General features: G+C 35.1%; 1 protein-coding gene across 1 annotated transcript in view; it reads right to left on the bottom strand.

The window, feature by feature from the left end:
• Positions 1-21756, bottom strand: part of NAA35 (N-alpha-acetyltransferase 35, NatC auxiliary subunit) — an 87728-nt gene that overhangs the window by 10619 nt on the left and 55353 nt on the right. Inside the window, exons 13-17 of the mRNA XM_082656558.1 lie at positions 17466-17525; positions 14100-14206; positions 4732-4798; positions 3237-3335; positions 2453-2631 (exon numbers count right to left, since the gene is read on the bottom strand). Coding sequence (XP_082512684.1) covers positions 2453-2631; positions 3237-3335; positions 4732-4798; positions 14100-14206; positions 17466-17525 — 512 coding nt within the window. The remainder of the gene's footprint in view (positions 1-2452; positions 2632-3236; positions 3336-4731; positions 4799-14099; positions 14207-17465; positions 17526-21756) is intronic.

The raw sequence follows: 21756 nt of genomic DNA, 5'->3' as shown, positions 1-21756 counted from the left end.
TTTATAAGAAATTTTATTATAATCAAGTTTGAGTGTATGACACCTATTCCCCCAATTTTTCAAACAGTTATAAGGCAGGTTATAATATTAAAACACATTAAAAAAAACATAAAAAAGAACATTTTAAAGCAAAACAAGGGAATTCCCTGGGAGTCCAGTGGTTAGGACCTGCGCATTCACTGCAGTGGCCCAGGTTCAATCCCTGGTCAGGGACTAAGATTCTGCAAGTCATGTGGCACGGGAAAAAAACAAAAACAAATGAAAAGATACACCTGGAATGACTTAGATACTGTATCTTAAAGCTAAACAGCACTACGCTTCCTGGCAGTTAAAGCAAACCAGTATATATATATATTTTAAAGTATATAATTTCACATGGAGAGAAAATCATTCCTGGCAATGAATTTAAGAAAAGCATTCAATATAGTATACTTTTATAGGATACAAATGAATTTTTTCCCCCATCACACTACAAAATGAGGGTTTGTAACCTCTCTTAACTCAATGAGAAGACTTTTTTTTTTTCTGCCGTGCGGACCTTAGTTCCCTGACCAGGGATCAAAGGCATTGCCCCCTGCAATGGAAGCGCAGAGTCTTAACCACTGGACCACCAGGGAAGTCCTGAGAAGATTTCTATAGGGAACTAATGATACCTTTTACCTTTTAACTATCTAACCGAAGGACAGACGAGTAAAGGGGATAGCTGGCACAATTCAGGACTTTCCTTTCAAATATCAGATATTTCAATGAGCTTTTATTAAAGTGCTTTATCAAAATTAATACACAATTATATCTAAGGAGAGTTATAATTATATCTAATTATACCTAAGGAGAGTAAGTGTGCTAATACTCTATACCAATTCTCAGTTGTGATCTCAGGACCAGCAGCAGTCTTACCAGGAAAGCAGTTAGAAATGCAAATGATTCGGTGGGTCCTACACTAGACCTAGTAAACCAGGAACTCTAGGAACAGAGCCCCAGCAAGTTGCTTTCCAAGTGATTATGATGCACACTAAATTTAAGAATCACTGTTTTCTACTGATTTTAGAAGGGTCCACATGCTTTAGGAATCACATTCATGAAGAACAACAACAGTGTATATATACCTTGTGAAAATATTGGAGCCCAATCTGTAATTTTGAAACTAAAAAGCAGTTAAAACTAACATGAAAGTAGACCAGAAGGGTACTTACAAGCAGAACTAAAATTTCTTTAACAAGAGAAGAAATGAATCTGCTCAAGTATTCAGGTAAATTTCTAATGGAGTATTTATCTGAATATCATTTGCCAATCCATTGTGCAAAAAGACATATAAAAATTGTATCTTGAGAAATCAAGAGCACAAAAGCTTCCAATTAGCTGCCTCAAACCACAATACTTGAGCATGTTCCCCTATAAAATGCCTCGTTTGAATAGGGGTGTCTAGTATGAATTAATAATTAAAAAATCCCAAGTAGCTATAACAACACCTGTTGGTAAGAGTTGTTATCTGTTTTTCATAACCAAGAATTACCTGTGAAGAGCCCTAGCAGCCATGACCACAAAACCATGTTAACAGTGTAGAAAATAATGACTTTCCTGCCTCGACCAGCAGTGACTCCAGGGAATATACAATATCTTAAATACCAATTTAAATATGAATTAAAAAGATGAACTAAGATCTAATTAGTTATATTAGGTATATCTTAGATATATTAAGATCTAATATATTAAACTTAGCTGTCTGTGATGGGCAATAATAGGTCATTACTATTTTAAAATTACCACAACTAAATTACCATATTTTACTAGACTAAGAAAAAGATGCAAGATAACTGAATTCATTAGCTCTCAATTTTCTTATTTTATTTCTGTGACAGCTATTTCACACCTAAAATATTCTCAAGCATCCTCTTACCAGGTTTATCTCATCTCCAACTGAAAGCAAAGAACTACTCTGCTGAAGATCACCTATTATCAACTCCTTCAAAGCTCCTGAGACAAATCCTCAGGGCCACAGTTTGCAAGTTATACTCCCAATGATAATCTTAGCCATAATTTCTTCTCAGAAGAAAGATCTGGTTCAAATTTTGAAACTTTAATTCAGTTAAGTACATTCCACAGCTAGTACATAGCATCACTGCAGTCAGTGCAAAATGTATGTTAATCTTTCTCTTTGGAAACCACAAAAGCTCGTCACTTAATCTATTTACTTTGAAGCCACTTTTATTAGTGAATTTTAAATAAATATTACAATGGCTAGAAAAAATATATTTGTACATTGTTATGACACTTAAGATGTTTAAGATGATCTAGCTCTAATTTTCAACAGATATTTTTCAATTGTCCCACAACTAAATTTCAAATACAGTAAATAAAAAAGTACCTTAAAGTTACACTCTACTTTACAGATACTCTCTCAGATGTTACGTATCCCACCCACCACCAATTTTAACTCCAACTGCTCTCTTACCAATATATGTAATAGTACTCGTGCATGCTGTAGAGTTCCAATTCAAAGCCACTTAGAAGATACTGTATCATAATTCGAAGGTTATGGTAAAGGACCCAGGTACCTAAACAGGCCAAATGTTGCCTTTGGGGCTCCTGTTTCAACAGCATAGTGTGAAGGGCTGCATCAACCTTCTCTGCCTATCACAACAAAACATCATAACATTAACTTTCTTTTTAACGTAATGAGAGAATTACAAAAACATACAGCTAAAAATAGCACATGAGCAGAAAATGTAAATCTCACCACCTCAAGAATTCGTACTTTCGAATGCACCTTCGGTTAGGTCTACATTCAAACTTCTCATTTCTCAAAGCATAACATTTATCTAAACATTTCCTAAATTAAAAAGATATCCATTTTATAGTACAAAAGTAAAAATAACTGACTTCATAACTCTAGTTATATTATTAATATGGTTCTGCTCACAAATTTACTTGAAGATTAATACATTTTTATTATAATGTAAACTTGCTCTAATGTATAACTACAGCTCTACACATATTTTACAATTCATCCCGATTATCAAAAAAAATAAGATGTTTCAAGGTTTGGATTATTGTTTTGTTTTGTTCTGTAAACCCTTTCTTTGGCATACATAACTGTTACATTTTAAGTTAATTCACCATATTGAAAAATTAAATAGCCAAATTACTGTTCCAAAGAATTGTTTTTGAAAATCTGGTCAAATTCTGGTATATGAATTGCTTAATTTTGGAAGGGAGGGCAACTTGTTGGCTCTTACCTCATCCTGCAAGGTGGCAAATTCCTCAAGAATATGACCAAGCTTATCTCTCTGTCGAGCCCTGTTATGTCCATGGATCTGAATGAGACTACAGAATGGCTGCAATACACAAACAGTTTGTTAACCGTCAATATGAAATAGGCTTATACTAAAGAAAATTAACATTCAAAAGTTAACAAGTTTTCAAAATCTTGTTTAAGGGAAAAAAATGTCTATAAGAATCATGCTATGCATACTTTTTACATAGCTGTTTCTTTTTAAGAAACAATACTGGAATTTATCAATAGCTAGAGGAATGGCTGTTTATGAAACTTGTTTTCATATGGCAAAAATATCTTCCTTCAATCTTTAGATATTTTCCCACAAATTAAAAAGGACAGTTTCTTTTTTGCTTATGTCAAGCCAAAAGTCAATGTTCAAGGCTGACACTTCTCTGCTGCTTTAAATATACCAGAATGCCTAATAATTAGATAATGGCTAATACCTACAAACCCTGACTAAGGTTCTTTATTCCTATTCTTACCTACACAGTATTCTCATATAAAATATTGTAACATTTCATGCATCAGACAACAGACAGGATCAGAAGTTTGTTCTGATTTAAGAAGTATGCATTTTAAGATTCTTTAAGGATAATAATGTTTTACATTTGCATACTTTGACAGATATTATCTCATTTAATTGATAAGTAGCCGATAAGAGGTATAGAGGCAGTATTAACGTTTCACTTTTTAAAGATTGAGAAGTTTACAGAAAAGTAAAGTGATCTGCCTAATAACAATAAAATGTTAGTAATAAAAATAAAATCTGGTCTTTTGTTGGTTTTCCTTTCATCAAACCATGCTGCCTTTATATCTATACAGATTATATACATATATATATATATATATATATACACACACACACACACACACACATATATATTTAGTAACTGGAATTAGGCGAGAAAGAGCTGTCTATAAAGAGCTTGTAATTAAATAAGAATGATTTATAATTAATCACCTACAAGGTTTTTATTTTTCCAAATTATTTGAGATTTGAAAAAAGTTCATGCTCTCATCTAAAAGTGATAATTTTAATTTTACTATAATCCTGTTCTCATTAAGGCAGTACAAAGATAAGTGCCTGGGGATGTTACCCATATTCTTTGTTTATAAGGTCAAAAATAAATAAAGTTTTTGTGTCCATTTAAAAAAAAAAAGTGAACTCCTTTCTTCCCAGACGGAGGTCATAGCTTATTCTGTTTCTGTGGTCCCCAAAGGATACAGTGAAAGGACATCAAAAGGTGCCCTCAGTATCTAACAACGTTCCAGGAAGACTACAGGTTATGAAGCTATCCACTTGAGTGTAAGAAGAGACAGAAATTTCCTACGAATTTCAGGGAAGATGAATAAGAAATGTCAGATGAAAAAATAGCACAAATTAATGCTACTGAAGATACTGCACACCACGATTTTTAAGTGTCCACCATAATGACCCAAATTGTAGTTCTTACCCGAACACAGTGAGTAACAAAGGAATCAATACAGTCCTTAGCCTGGTGATTATTATATAGGCAGCACCTGTAAGATAATATAATATTCTTGTTATTAAAATTAAACTATTTGGCCTACAAATAGAAGTGGTGATTATTGCAGGTGCTACCAACACATAGGGAAAGTGGAAAAATGAGAAAATGGAACCAAATACATTACTAAGTTGAAGACTGCTAACATTACAGTCTGGGAGGATCTGCTACCTGCCTGGCCCTGGAGGAAATACAGGGCTGAATAGTTGGAAAGATTTTTTTTTCTTTCCCTGAGGTGGGACTGACAGTAGCCTTTGCACCTAAGGAGATGGGAAAAAGTAAACACTTTTCCTGGTGCACTGAAAGGAGCTGACAACTTGCTACTCCTAAGTGTTTGCCATAACTGAGCAATGTGACCAGAACCTCAAAGATAAACAGTCATGTTCATGCAACAGATAATGATAAAGCATGCAGCAGCCAGGAGAAAGAAACGGCAGGACACCTGGAACAGGTGGCAGCAAAACAGAAGTGGAAGGCCACTTACTTTGGGCTGGAAGGCCCAAAGTAAGAAAATTACTTAAGATGACAAAAGTAAAGCCCTTAAAAAAAAGACTTTCTGGATCTGAAAATTAGGATTTTCAAATTAAAAAATTTAGTAGGTGAAAGATGCTCATAGTAGTAGCCTTGAAGATCTAGGGAACAACTTTTTTACAACACAGCAGAAGTAAGAGATAAATGCATGAGGAATACAGGGGGGGAAATCTACAAGATAGAGTATATAAGGAGCTCTTTAAAAAAAAAAGAAAAAGAAACAGATGAAGGTGAGGCAATAATTAAATAAATAATAAAATAGGAAAAATGATCTGATTTGAAGACTTGAGGCTTTAATGACTGATTTCCAGATAGGAATAGTTGAAAATCACACATGAACATTCTGGTAAAACTCTTGAACTCCTAAAATAAAGAGAAACTCTACAGTCCTCCAGAAGAAAGTGTCAAGTCACGCACAAAGGAAAAAAAACATTGTAACATCTGTAACATTGGAATTTTTAAAACAGCAGGATAACATCAATAGGCTACCATGCAATGAACTTTCCTATACACACAGTCGATTCTTGGTATTTGTGATAGTTATGGTCTATAAACTTGCTGTGGACCCTGAATAGAGAATACTGAAACACTGCTGCTAGGGTAAAATACAGGGTTAGGTTCCTGCCAGCCTCTGGTCCCAACATTTTAATCAACTGATCAATGTATAACCTTGGTTTACCTGTATTTCTTTTTAAAGACACTATACGTAATGTACATTGTTAATTGATTAGCAATGAACTCAGGCCTGAGCAAACCTTATCTAACACACATATAATCTTTCTGTAAGGCACACCACAGCCTTCTTGTGCCAGGAACACTAGACAGCACATCACTACACTTGGAGGCCATTAAACTACAAAATCACCAACAAAAAGCACAAAAACAGGGGTATCTAATAGAGTTTACAGTATAAGGCACAAGAAGACAGAGTTGCCTTGTTTGACCTCAGCGTTGGGCGACTTGAATATTTTGCCACTCTGCACGTGTCCATGAATACAGCAGGAGCAGAGTGAATATTGGTTTGAGGGTTAACAAATACATTTTAGCAAGTAGGCAAATTAACAAATACAGAATCTGCAAGTAATGAGGATCAAACTGTAGTTAAATCTAAATGGATAATGATAAGTGTGACACTGTGGAATCTAAGTGTTAAAGATTGTTAAATAGAAAAGACAAAATGCAAATTAAGAGGATGTAGACACTATTTCATATACGTCATATTGTCAAAAACTGAAGAGTCTGATAATGCCTAGACTATGGGGAAACTGGAATCCTTATACACTGTTGGCTGGCATACCAATTGGTTCGATTATTTTGGAAAGCAATTTGGCAAAACTAGTAAAGCTGAAGATGCACATGCCTATGACTGGCAATTAATTATATTTTAAAGTATATAGTCTATGTGCAAAAGGAGACATAATTCAAAGATGTTCACTACAGCACTGATTTCAACAGTGATAAATTAGAAACAAGGTAAATATCCAATTGTAGAGAAAAGCAAAATAAACTGCAGTACAGTTGAAGGACAGATTTTAACGAATAAAATAAATTTGCTGGATAAACTTGGTCAATTTCAAAACGCTAATGTTGAAGGAAAAAATCATGTGGCAAAAGGATGTATATATAGTGTGACAAAATTTATGCAAAGTTTAAAAACATAAAATAAACTGATATTATTTATGGACACATATATTTGGGTAAAGTATACAAGCATTCATAAAAGTGAAACACATAAACTGTAACGTAGTGGTTACCTCTAGGACTAAAGTAAGAGAAAAGGATGAGGTGAGGGAGGAAGATTTGAAGTTATAGTCAGCAGTTCTCAAAATGTGCCCTAGGTTCACCTGGTGGCGATGGTAGGGGTGGCCCTTGAGATGCTTTTGGGGAGAACACAAGGTCAAAACTATTTTCATAATAACATTAAGATGTTATTTGCCTTTTGCTCTCATTCTCTCACAAGTGTACAGTTGGCTTTTCCAGAGGCTACATGGTGTGTAATATTACAATAGATTGAAAGTAGAAGCAGGTTAAAATAATCCAGCTATCTTCTACTAAAACAGACATGAAAGAGATCTGCAAAAAGGTAAAACAATTCCACTTTCCTTACTAATTTTTCTTAAGTTATTTTCCATAAAAATTTTATGTTAATATGCAATTTATGAATGTTATGTATGTATATTAACATGTAACAGATTTACTGTTTTTCAAAAAGAATAAATATTTTTAAAGTATTGTTTTAATTTCTAAAATAGTAGGTATCAATAAACAGGACCCATATAAACAAAAGCTATTTGGGTCTTTAATATCTTTTAAGAATGAATTCATTAAAATTAGCCCACTCCTTGAAACCTAAGCTCAGCCCTACTCTTGAGACCTTTCAGTTATTACTTACTGTCAGGAAGCTCCATCCCCTGATTTTGCATAGCTCACTCTCTGTTTATTTACATGTATCACCACTTCCAAGAGGCCTCCCATCTAAAAGAACCAACTTATCTTACCTTATCTTTCTATACATTACTATGACCTGACATTATATATTTGTCTACTGTTTAGTCTCTCTCACTGCAAGGCAAGCTCCTTGTCAGCAGGAGTATCTTTTCTCCAGAACCCAGAAAGGTATCTGGCAATTGTAGATACCAATTTATTATATTTATTAAATAAGGGAATTAATAAAAATTATTAATTCATATTTAACAATATATTTAGTATTTATAAAATTTTATCAATTTCCTTACCAGTAATGGAATTTATAAAAGCAAAATAAAAACTTTGCTTAAAATGGATGGCAGTACAGGTGTCTGTCAGTTCATACATCTGAATATATGATATATTTAATCACAGAAATTTAAAATTAATTTATAATGATCTCTATTTGCAGATTACACGGTATTATGTATTGAAAACCCTAAAGATTCCACCAAAACTGTTAGAACTAATAAATGAATTCAGTAAAGTTGTAGGATACAAACTCAATATAAAAAACTGTCACACTGAACTATTAGAAAGAGAAACTAAGAAAACAATCCCATTTACAATAGCATCAAACAGAGTAAACAACCTAGGAATAAATTTAACCAAGGAGGTGAAAGATCTGTACACTGAAAATTGTAAGACATTAATGAAAGACACTGAAGAAGATACAAATAAATGGAAAGATATTCCAGGCACACAGATTGGAAGAATTAATATTGTTAAAATGTCCATACTACTTAAAGTGATCTACAGATTCAGTGTAATCCATATCAAAATTCAAATAGCATTTTTCACATTTTGATGTGACAAAAGATTAGGGAAAAAAATAAATCTGCAATGCCTATCACAGATAAAGGATTAACTCTCATAATATACAAAGAGTTACTACAAATTTTCTGAAAAAAGTAAACCACTTAATAAAAGTCAATGGGCACAGACAAATAGATAAAGAAGTTGTGGTACATATATACAATGGACTATTACTCAGCCATAAAAACAACAAAATTGAGTCATTTGTTGAGATGTGGATGGACCTAGAGACTGTCATACAGAGTGAAGTCAGAAGGAGAAAAACAAATATCGTATATTAACGCATGTATGTGGAACCTAGTAAAATGGTACAGATGAACCAGTTTGCAGGGCAGAAGTTGAGACACAGATGTAGAGAACAAACGTACAGACACCAAAGGGGGAACCACGGTGGGGTGGGGATGGTGGTGTGCTGAATTGGGTGATTGGGATTGACATGTATACACTGATGTGTATGAAATTGATGACTAATAAGAACCTGCAGTATAAAAAAACCAAAAGAACAACTAATACTAAACTTTCTTTGGGTTATTTGTATGGAAATATGTTAATATAAATGTTTCAGACATTACATGAAATTTCTAAAAATCTTACATGTTCTGGTATAATGTTATAGGTCATAATTCTAGTTATTACTTTAAAATGAATATCTCAGAAATAACTAAATTTCCTTGTCAATTGCATTATTATGAACTTTCATCAAATCTTTAACTGTGGTCATTTTTTTTTTTTTGCGGTACGCGGGCCTCTCACTGTTGTGGCCTCTCCCGTTGCGGAGCACAGGCTCCGGACGCGCAGGCTCAGCGGCCATGGCTCATGGGCCCAGCCGCTCCGCGGCATGTGGGATCCTCCCAGACCAGGCCAGGAACCTGTGTCCCCTGCATCGGCAGGCAGACTCTCAACCACTGCGCCACCAGGGAAGCCCTAACTGTGGTCATTTTTAAGTCTTTTGTCATTTACAGACAGTTCTGGGTGTACTCTGATGCTTTTGCAAAAATGTTCCTATAAAAGGGTTTCATCTTCAAGGAATTCATGGAAAAGACTCTGACAAGTACAGGTTTCTGGTAACTAACTATACTGCTGAACTGAATGAATACGCATTTTCAGAACCCTAATGGAAAACTGATGAATTCACAAAAGTGCTAACAGAAGATCAAGATCAAGATGAAAAAAAAAAATTAATTACATGGGACTGAGTGAACTGATGAGGATGATTATAATTTTTTGACTTTCTGTTTGAATTAAAAAAAAAAAAATCCCACAAGGACTCAGAGGCCAAAAATACACAAATCAATTTTCACTGCAAAGTAAAGGAGCTGTTACAGTGGAGGATTACTGGACTGAATGTCAATATTATGACATAGTATGAGTGTGTTTCGTGTTTGGTAATTGCAATCGTTGTTGCTTTTGTTGTGGTCATCCATTTGCAATGCTTGGTGTCAGTTTATCTCTTGTAAAAATAAAATACAGTGTGTGTGTGTGTGGAAAAAAAAAATCCTACAGGAGTAGGAGAGGGGAAAGTCAAGGGAAAGGGAAACAAGTTGCATCTTGAAATACTTGAAGTGGTAGTTTATCAAGCAAAGGGGTCTTCCATTTATACTTTCTTATTTCAAAAACAAGAATACTTTAAAACTGGAAAACTTTTTTTGTAAACAAAAGAGAAAAAGACTATGCTCATTAGATCTTCTATTTAAAATGTTCTATAATACTATACTATTCCCTCAAAAAAAAAAGTCAATGGGCAAAGGATATAAACAAGCAATTTATAGAAAAACCATTCTAAATGTCCAATAAATATCATATTAAGTGCTAAAATTAAACTAACAATGAGATATCACTTCTCACTCAACATACTGGAAAAAATTAAAGAATGATAACCCCTACTGCTGGTCAGGATGCAGGGAAAGTGTACTCTCTTATACTGTTAATAGAAATATAAATTGTTGAAATCTTTCAGAATACAATCTGCTTATATTAAAATTAAAACTACACATGTCCTCCCACGCAGTAACCCTACCCTATAAAATACATTCATATTATGAAACATTTGGCAGCCATTAAAAAGAATTAACTAGGTACTCTGAGACACAAAATCATGATGTATTTTTGAATGGAAAAAAGATTAAAATTTTTTATTTTAAAATTTCTTTATTTAAAAAAGCAATCCATAAAAAATAATTTTAAAGTTCCTGATAAAAACAAACTGTTTAATGTGATCCCAAATATATATAAAGTCATAGATGTGTGTGTCTTTATACACAAAGATATCCACGGTGATGGTCATCGAAATGTAGTTATCTCAGAGGTAAGATTTCGGCTGATTTTTACTGTTTTCCACATATTTTTCTACCATGTTTAAATTTTCAAGTGTGGCCATGTATTATTTATATAATCAGCTTCTGTTTCTTGTTTGAAATCAACTTACTTTCCCCCTGCTTTCCTTCCCCTATTAAATCAGCTTCCTGTTAAATTTTACTACTGAAATGTTTCTCAAACCTGTCTCCTCCTTTATATTCCCAGAGTTTAATCCTTCCTCATCTCTCACCTGTACAACGGAATTAGCCTAGCTAAACATTTTGCCTCCATCAATTACTACCAATTTGCCTCCAAGTAAAAAATACATATTTTACTATGCCAATTCCCTCCTAAAACTCAATCAGTTCTTCACTGAGCATAAAATAAAGACCAAACTTTACCAAACGATTCAAAACTTTCTGGACTCTAACTCCAAACTATCCTAACTGTTCAACTTTTATTTCTTTGTTTATTCATTCATTCAACAAAGTGTGCTTACTGTGTGACAGACACTGTTCCAGCACCTACTACACAACAGTGAACAAACAGCCAAAACTACAGGTGCTGACCTTGTGGAATTTATATAGTTCTATATATATGGGGGGTGGAAATAAACATAATGAAGAATTATACAGGCTCTTATAGAAGTAATCGTAATGAACAAGCAAATTATATAGTGCAATATGATTTATAATAAATATGTATTTTGTCATTCAGATATATATTTCTCAGATATATTTGGGTCTTTATCACAGTTCCTGGCTCACAGCTACTGAAACTCTTGGAATTTCCTAAGGGTTGAGAGTGATAAAGGTGTCTTTCCTTATGTTAATGAGGTGATTGGAGTGCACCTAAGAATGGGGGCTGGTTATCAGAACCTTGAGATTAGAGGCTTGGAACTTTTGGTCCCACTCCCTGATTTCTGGAAGGGGAGAGGGGCTTGAGGTTCAATCAATCACCACTCACCAATGATTTAGTAATCATGCCTATCTAATGAAACCTCCATAAAAACCAGAAAAGGAAAGCTTTTGGGCCCTTTTCCAAGAGCTTCCACATTGGGGAACATGCTTCCATGTGCCACCATTCAGACTCTATGCATCTCTTCATCTGGCTGTTCATCTGTATCCTTTAATATCTTTTTATAATAAATTGGTAATCTAGTGAGCAAATGGCTTTTCCTGAGCTGAGTCATTTTAGCAAATTAACTGTACCAGAGGAGGGGTTGGTCAGAACCTCTAATTTGTAGCCAGTCGGTCAGTCAGAAGCACAAGTAACAACCTGGGAAGTGGAGGGTGGTCTTATGGGACCAAGCCCTTTACCTATGGAATCTGATTCTATCTCCAGGTAGACAAGTGTCAGAATTGAATTGAATTCTTGGGCACCCTGCTGGCATCTGAGAATTGCTTGTTGTAGGCAAGTCTATACACACACACACACACACACACACACACACACACACACGCATGCACGCACACTGGGCTTGGGTCTGGGAACCCCTCTACATATAGTATGTAAGAGGATAATTGTTACGAGAGAGAGAAATGGAGTGCTGGGCAGGTTGGGAGAATGGGGAAGGTTTATACTTTTTAAATTGACTGATCAGGGCAGCCCTCACTGAGGTGACACTGAATAGACTTAAGGCAGTGAGAGAGTCAACCTGGGGAGTTTTGAGGAAAATACCCTCTACCCCAGATTGTATGTGAACGCTGTAAGGTGAGAGAGGGACAGTTAAGTTACAAGAATAGCAAGGAGGCCAGTGTGGCTGAAGCAAAGAAGGTAAGGGGACAATGGTAAGAGATGAGGTCAGAGAGGCACCAAGACAGGGGTCTAACCCAGAGCACATGGGGCCTCATGGGTTCAACAATAAGGACTTTGGCCTTTACTGTCAATGAAACTGGAAATGTAACCAACACTGAGGATGCCTCCCAGCGGCAGTCCTTAACTGACAGATGTGTAAATTCTCAGGTTCCCTTGTCCCTGACAGGACAACTGTGAGGTATAATCCACACAAGTCTCCAGGGCTCCCTGACAGGACCAAACCAAAGTTACCAACTGTGAAGCACACCTTCAAGTGGCTTTCTTCCTTTTTATGTCCCACCTGCCTGCAACCCTGCAAGTTTTCCTGGAATTACTTTCTAAATTATGTTTACATGAATCTTTGTATCAGGGTCAGCTTCTGGAGAACCAACCTAAGACAGGAAGCTACCAGAGTTTTATGTGAAATGTGGCATGATTTATTCAACAAATTGAAAGCTGAACCACTAACTTTTCTTAAAATATGTAATTTCAAACACCATGTCTTCACACATCCTGGTTTCTTTCCTAAGAAATAACATCTCCTTTCTTCCTTTCCTGAGGCAAATGCCAATAAAGTTGGCACTGTTTTCCAAAATGCCAACTCAAACGATCCTTTCCAGCATTTTATGGCAGCATGTTTTTGGGGAGGTGACTCTACCAGAATATAATTTAAGGATCGATTATCTGCATTTTCTATTTCTATCTAGATCAGATTATTGAGAAGAAATCTTATCATCGTAATTATTTCCCCGAAGTGCCTACTTAGCACAGTGCTTTGCACACAGTAAGGGTGAATACAACTTGCTGAATTTCTGATCACTCCTTGTAAGCTTTTCTTCTCGTACTGGACCCAATATCAACTTCACAAAAGCCTCAATTTAAATCTAAATTGGGACTTTCCTGGTGGCACGGTAGTTAAGAATCTGCCTGCCAGTGCAGGGGACACGGGTTCAAGCCCTGGTCCAGGAAGATCCCACATGCAGCAGAGCAGCTAAGCCCGTGCACCACAACTACTACTAAGCTTGTGCTCTAGAGCCCGCAAGCCACAACTACTGAAGCCCACCACCTAGAGCCAGTGCCCCACGACAAAAGAAGCCACCACGGTAAGAAGCCCGTGCACCGCAACAAAGAGTAGCCCCCGCTCACCATAACTAGAGAAAGTCTGCGCACAGCAACGAAGACCCAATGCAGCCAAAACTAAATAAATTTAAATAAAATTTTTAAAAAATCTAAATAATATGTGGCAGAAATCAATTAATTTTAACATGATTGAGTTATTTTTTCATGTGGAGACTTGATTCCAACAGTTTTTATGTCTTTGCTATAAAGGAGCACAGAGAACTTGGGCTTTTAAGACACACACATGCTATACAATGTCTTATGACACTTACTTTGGGGAGAGCACCGGAGGACTGACAAAAGACCGAAGTGCATCTTTCACCATGTCTTGCATGAGATGGGTTCCAAAGACCTTTTTGTTATCCACCAGGAAAGTGGTCTTAAAACAAATGTTATATATATTAGTAATGCTGTCACAATCTTGACATATTGTACATGTAGTTGTCATTACTGTGACATGAACATACTTCTTATAAATGCCACAGAATACAAAAGAGATTAAAATGTAAAAAGTTGGTGGAAAATTTCCTTTTCCACAATGCCTCCACAATGGGTACTACTTATTAATCCCTATTTAAGGTGTATTCTGATGCAGGAGAACAAAAAATGTGCAGAAAAAAATCTCTCAGGTCAAGAGTAGTAATATTGAACTAGTGAAAGTGAACTGGTGGGTCTGAATATGTCAAATGAGCTAATATACAAGAAAGGGTTTCATAAATTATAAAATATTTAATGGTTACAAACATCAAGTCAGTCGATAACCATATCTCTAATAAACACCTTGGAATACATACAAACTTTCTGAAATTGGAAAAAATATAGTTAAAATAATAAATTATTAAATTGAAATACACTACTATTTAATAATAATTTACATTTAATTTTCTGCCCTTAACAATCTCAATGTATCTGAATATTTACTATACTATACCTTACTTGATTTCCTAACACATTTGAGTTGTTTCCAGTTTTTGGTGATCACGAACCAAACAGCTTTAAACACAGGCATGCATACAGGTTTCTAGGAGAATGTCAGATTCCACTTCTCTTGGGTAAATAAGCAAGAGTAAAATTTGTATATTTGTTTTTGCAACAATCTGCCATCATTTTCCAAAGTGGCTATAGCACTTCATATTCCTATCAGTAATGCATCCTCTCCAGTGCTTGATATTTTCAGTTTTGTTCTTTTTTCTTGCTTTATTTTAAAGATATTCTGATAGGTGGATAGTGGTATTCCATTGTGGTGTTAATTTGCATTTCCCTAACTGTTTTCTTACTGTTACATTTATAGAATTCTTTTTATGTTCTCGATACAAGTCCCTTGTCAGACATGATCTGCAAATATTTTCTCCTACTCTGTAGAGTCTCTTTTCATTTTCTTAAGTGTCTTCCACAGAATTAAAGTTTCAAATTTATCAACTTGTCATTTTTTTTAATGGACTGTGCTTTTGATGTCATACCTAAGAATTCTCTACCTTTCCTAAAGTCACGAAAATTTTCTCCTATCCTTTCTTCTAACAGTTTTATGGTTTCACATATAGTACTACATAATAAAGGACTAATTAAGGATCAGAACTTCTCTGGACTTTCCCCTTGGTTCCGTTGATCACATGTCCATCATTTTGCCAACAGCACACCTGTCTCATAGGTAGTACTGAGTTCCCCAACTTTATTTTTTTTTACAAATTTGTTTTGGCTGTACTAGTTCCTATTCCTTTCCATATAAATTTTAGAAGCAGCTTGTTGACATCTACAAAAATTTCTGCTATGATTTTGGGATTGCTCTGAATCTGTAGATCAGTTTTGGGGAGAACTGACATCTTAAAAAAATATCAATTCTTCCAATCCACAAACAAGATGTATCTCTCCATTTATTTAAGTCTCCTTTGATGTCTTTCATCAGTACTTTGTAGTTTTTCAGTATACAGGTTCTCCAAATAGGTGTTAGATTTATACCTACATATTCCATTCTTGATGTTATTGTAAATAGTACTGCTTTAAATTTTTTGATTTGCATTGTTCATTCCAAGTATATAGAAATACAATTGCTTTTTGTAAATTGGTCTCATATCCTGTGATATTATTAAACTCATCCACCAGGTCTAGGAACTTCTTTGCAGATTCCTTGGTACTCTGCGTAGATAATCATGTTGTCTGTAAAGAAACATTATTTCTCAGTTTCTCAACTGTATGCCTTTTATTACTTTTCCTGCCTTTTCCACTGGCTAAGATTTCCAGTACTATGTTGAGTGAAAAGAGTGGACATCCTTGCTTTCCTCCCAGCAGGAGGAAAGAATTTAATCTTTCGTCATTAAGTATGATGTTAGCTATAGGTGTTTGGCACATGCCCTTTATCAGATTAAGGAAGTTACCTTCTATTCCTTGTTTTGCTGAGAGTTTTTATCATGAATGGACGTTGGTTTTGTCAAATGGTTTTCCTCAATCTATTGAGACGTTAGATTATATGGTAAATTACACTTTAAACACTGAACCAACCTTGCAATCCTGGGATAAAACCCACTTGGTCATGATGTATTCTTTCTTTACATATTGCTGGATTTGATCTGATAATACTTTAAGATTTTTATGTCTATGTTCATCAGGAATATAGGTCTATAGTTTTCTAAGCTTGAAATGTCTTTGTTTGGTTTTGGTACAGAGGTAATGCAGGCTTCATATGATGAGTGCCCTGTCTCTTCTATTTTCTGAAAGAGACTGTGTATAGAATTCTCCTGGAGTTTTGTTGGAAGGCTTTTAACTATGAACACAATTTCTTTGATAGATACAGGATTATTCAAATTTTCTATTTCTTTTTGAGTGAGTTTTGGTAGTGTCCCTCACGGAATTGGTCCATCTCATTTAAATTTTTGCATTTATGGACATACAGTTGTTTAGAATATTCCCATATTACAATTTTAATTTGTTTAGGGTCTGTAGCAATTCCTGATATTATTCATCTGTATCTTCTTTTTTTCTTGTTCCACCTAGTTAGAGGTTCATCAATTTTAGAACCTGCTTTTGGCTGCAATGATTTTCTCTATTGTTTGTCTCTTTCCTATTTTACTCATTTTTGCTTTTATCTTTGTTATTTCCTTCTGCTTCCTTCTAGTTTGATTTGCTCTTCTTTTTCTTAAAATAGAAGCTTAAATTATAATTTCAGACCTTTCTTCCTTTTTTTCATATGAACATTTAGTACTATAAATTCCTCTCTAAACACTGCTTAAATTGTATCCCACAAATTCTGATATTTTCATTTTCATTCAGTTCAAAATATTTTCCAATTACCCTCAATACTTCCTCTTTGACCATGGGTTCTTTAGAAGTGTGTTAATTTCCAAATATCTGGAGAATTTTCCAGATACTTCTGTTACTGATTCCTAATTTAATTCCAAAATAGTCAGAGAGCATAGTTTGTATGATTTCAATTTTTTTTAATTATTAAGGTTTATTTTATGGCCCAGAATATGGTCTTGATGAATATCTAACACTGTAAGTCAATACTTCTGTTACAAAAATATACCACTAACTGTGGAATAGCCTTTAAAAGCATCTACCTTTTGTTCCATCCATCAATAAAACAATGTCAATACACAGTATTTGATGTTTAAAGACATATTTTGATACTAAGTGGAACTTACTTGTAATAGAGATCTTGAAAGAACACAAGGTGATTGTTCACTAAATTCACAGAAAAAATCCTAATAGATACACAGAAAAAAAGTGTCATTAATAGATTAAATAAAAGCTGAAAATGTTTGTATACAGAGAGTAATTTTTACCAGACCTTGTGGGAATGATACACTACCAAAGTTAAAATAAGAAAGATAGCTAAAGATCATTTCTGTAAGAATTGTCTAATTGTATGAATGGAAAAATGGATAATTTTGGAGCCTAAAATTTATTTTTAACAAACTTACCAGTAACAGTATTATGTGGATACCGATATTAAATTTGTACATCATGAAAATAACAGTATCAATAATAATTTACTAACTAATGACAGAGATTTACTTCCTACTTCACAGAAATAAATACCAAGTAACCAGGCTAACTGAATTCACATTCTCTTTTTTCATAATTAATTTCTACACCTTGCACACACTCCTCAAAGTGAATATTCTCCACCAGAGAGAGATTCTACTATTCCACATTACAAAGAAAATTAAAACAATTTACCCCACAGAAAATCCCTCAACTTCAGCCTCTAAACCTCTAGTTGTATCCACATCTGTACACAGATCCTTTCCTTGCCTACTTTAACAACAGATATATTAAAGACTCCATTCCTTCTGGCTTTTTCACAAACATTACACACTTTCAATTATCCATACTTTGCTCTCCTAGATATTAAAATTCGTCCTCTCTACCAGATCGTTCCCATTTTCATTTAAACAGTCAGGTTTCTCTCAACTTTAAAAAGAAAAGAAGATCATCACATGATGTCACATTTTCCTCTCAACTGCTGCCTTCTCAGCCAAACTTTCTGAAGAAGTTGGCTGCACCCACTGTCTCTACTCACTCAACTCAACTCTCATCCACCTTCAACACATGTAACCTGGCTCTTTGCTCTAGCCACCACTTGTTCCCCATTACTAAATCCAATGGACATTGATTTTGGACCTTATTCATCTCTTTCACTTGACCTCTCAGCAGTGTGACATCCTTCTTGAAAAACCTTTTAAATGACTTTCATATGTTTCTTCCTCTGGCTACTTCTCAGTTTGTTCTGTAGGTTCAAAGTTTAGTTCCAGAAAACCTTCTTTTCTTAACCTATATATTTTTTCCTCGTAAATTTTGAAGCATAAACACTCATGCTTCGATTACTATCTATACTGTAATAATTCTAAAATTTTAACTCTAAGCACAGACCTCTAAACTCTATCCATATAGCCAATACTATCCAATATCTCTACTTAAATATATTAAAGGTACCTCAAACTTTACTTCACTAAAACCCTCTAAGGTCCTTTGAGAATATCCCCCTTTGAGTGTACAGCACCAAACGTGCATGTAGACTTACAAGACAGAAGCCTAGAGACCTTCCTCAGAGCTCTCTCATGCCCCATATTTAATACATCACCAATATTCTATCAATTTTAGCTCACACATAGCTCTAACACTGACAACCTCACCATCTCCCTGCCATCCTTTTAGTCCAAGTCACCATCTTCTCCTCCCTTGGACTGCAGTACTGGTTTCCTAATTTATCACACTGTGTTTACTCTAGTCCCTTCCAATCATTTCTTTACAATGCAGCCACATCTTTGCACATTCTTGATCCTATTATGTCACTGTCCCCCCCACACACTGATCTTTCTTGATAAAACTAATGGTTTTCCTTTGCTCTGTGAAAAGATAGAAATCCTTAATGTTGCTTAAATGGCCTTGTCTGGTCTGCCTACCTCTCTAGCCTCACCAAATCCCCCATCCCCATCACTCAATGCTCCATTCTGCTACTTTTCTTTTAGTTTCTCAAATGTATCATGTTCTTTCCCATCACATGGAGGAGGATTCAGCTTCCTGCACCTGGAACTGTCCCCCTACTGTCCCAAATGATGTTCACCTAACTGTTAGATCTTAGCTTTACCTTCACTTCTTTAAGAAAGACTTCTCTGATCATTTAGGTCAGTTCCTTCATCATATGCTATATGTTCTAGTTCCTTTGCTTCATACTCCCTACACTGGTTTGTAATTCTATAATCATTTTTATGATTATTTGATCAATTTCTATCTCATACTACACTGTAAGCCTTATGACAGGATAGATGATATGCTTTTGCTCATCACTGTATACCAGCCATAGCACAGCACCTAGCACAAAACAAGCATGTTGGCTGAATGATGAATGTACATATACTGTACTTGCTATCACAGTTCATCTGTACTCAATTTCTTATTGCTAGTATACATCCCTAACAGGATACAGTCTATAAAGTCCACTATTTACCTCATTTAAACTAGGTATATCTTCTTAATTAATCCACAGCTGTCGAAAGTATCATCTTATGGGTTCCTAAACTATGAGTTTCCCTTTACTAGTGTCACTATCTTCCCCCTTACCACTGGTTTTTGCCCTATATGCAAAATACCAAAAACTTTGAAAATGAAGAAAGACGCAAAAAACAAAACTATCATATAGCATTCCACTATCTATAAATAGTCATAATTAATATTTTGGTATTTGTTATTCTAATCTTTTGAGAAAGAATTTGGTTGAAGTTGACTTTGTCTCTGAATATCTTTTCTGTGTGCAACAACATATATAAAAAATATATTTTAAAACTTTCAACAGGGACTTCCCTGGTGGCACAGTGGTTAAGAATCCGCCTGCCAATGCAGGGGACATGGGTTCAAGCCTTGGTCCGGGAAGATCCCACATGCCGCAGAGCAACTAAGCCCATGCGCCACAACTACTGAGTCTGAGCTCTCGAGTCCATGAGCCACAACTACTGAGCCCGCGTGCCACAACTACTGAAGCCTGCACACCTAGATCCTGTGCTCCACACAACAAGAGAAGCCACAGCAATGAGAAGCCTATGCACTGTAACAAAGAGTAGCCCCTGCTCGCCACAACTAGAGAAAGCCCGCATGCAGCAATGAAGACACATAAATAAATAAATAAATAAATAAATAAATAAATAAATAAATGTATATTAAAAAAAGAACATTAAACATAACTTGACATTCACGAACATTTCCCAATGTCAATACTTCCCATGTCAATAGTTTTCTATAACATTTTTTAATGGCTCTGTGACATATATTGTAAACATACCACAGAATGGATATTGTCACCATTCAGTATTTAAACTGTTACTAGTTTCTGAACATTACAAAGGATGATGCAACAAACACCTTTTTTCTTATTCTAAATGTCTAGAAGGAGAGTTTCTGGTCCAAGTATACACATTTTTAAGACTTTTGAGAGAGAGCCACTGGAGTATAAGAGAATGAGTACTTCCCTTTACCAACATTAAATATTATTATACTTTTCAATCTAGCTGTTATAAATTGCATTTCTTTAATTACTAGTAAGGTTAAGCATCTTTCATGTTTATTTCTTTTTATATATGTATGCTCGTGTCCTTTCCCAATTTTTCATTGGGATGTTTATTTTTATCTTACTGATATGTAGAAGCGCTCTCTAGAACCTGGCACTTTATCCTAATAATAACAGGTTTCCTATGCAGATCCACCAGACTATTTGGTCCCTTATCTTCCATAACTTTAATCTTTTTCTCTACTCGTGGCCCCTGCTGCACTCCCCCCACTACCACTCTGTCTCAAGTCTTTCAGAGATCCAAATTATTCCATTACTGTGCCTTCTTCATGTCCAGTGACAGCAGTCCAGGCCTGGCTCCGCCAGCTCCCCTCTATTATGACGTGTCATTATGCATTCACCCCGCCCCTGACAAGGCAATCCATAATCTTTTGCCAGAATATCAAGTTCCAACCATTGCATTATACTTTCTTATTCCAATTCACACTGATCTCCTTTTCTAAAATCCTACAATTAATCTAGTGAACACAAATATATATTCATGTATCAATTAATGATTAGAAAAGCAGATGGAGAAGAACAATAAAATCTCTATTCTAATTCTCTTATAACACTAACTAACCATCTAATTGGGTTATAAAGCCCTGTAAACCTTAGTTTGTTTAGCTGTACAATAAACTGCAAAATGAACTGGCTTGTGTGTATAATCTTTTTTACTTTTAAGACTCTACGATTCTTATGACAGAATAAGGAAAAACTACTAAAAAGAAAGGAAACACAAAAGGAGGGAATAAAGGCATAATCAGTGAAAGTTTCACTAAGGAACAAAGACTTAAGCTGAGCTTTAATGATAAAGAATTAGTGGAAGGCTTCCCTGGTGGCGCAGTGGTTAAGAATCCGCCTGCCAATGCAGGGGACACGGGTTCGAG

Source organism: Grampus griseus (assembly GCF_964374135.1).
Source record: "Grampus griseus genome assembly, chromosome: 6".
In the NCBI taxonomy this organism is placed as follows: Eukaryota; Metazoa; Chordata; class Mammalia; order Artiodactyla; family Delphinidae; genus Grampus; species Grampus griseus.
The sequence above is the reverse complement of the archived record's forward strand: the minus strand, read 5'-3'. Positions and strand labels throughout refer to the sequence as shown.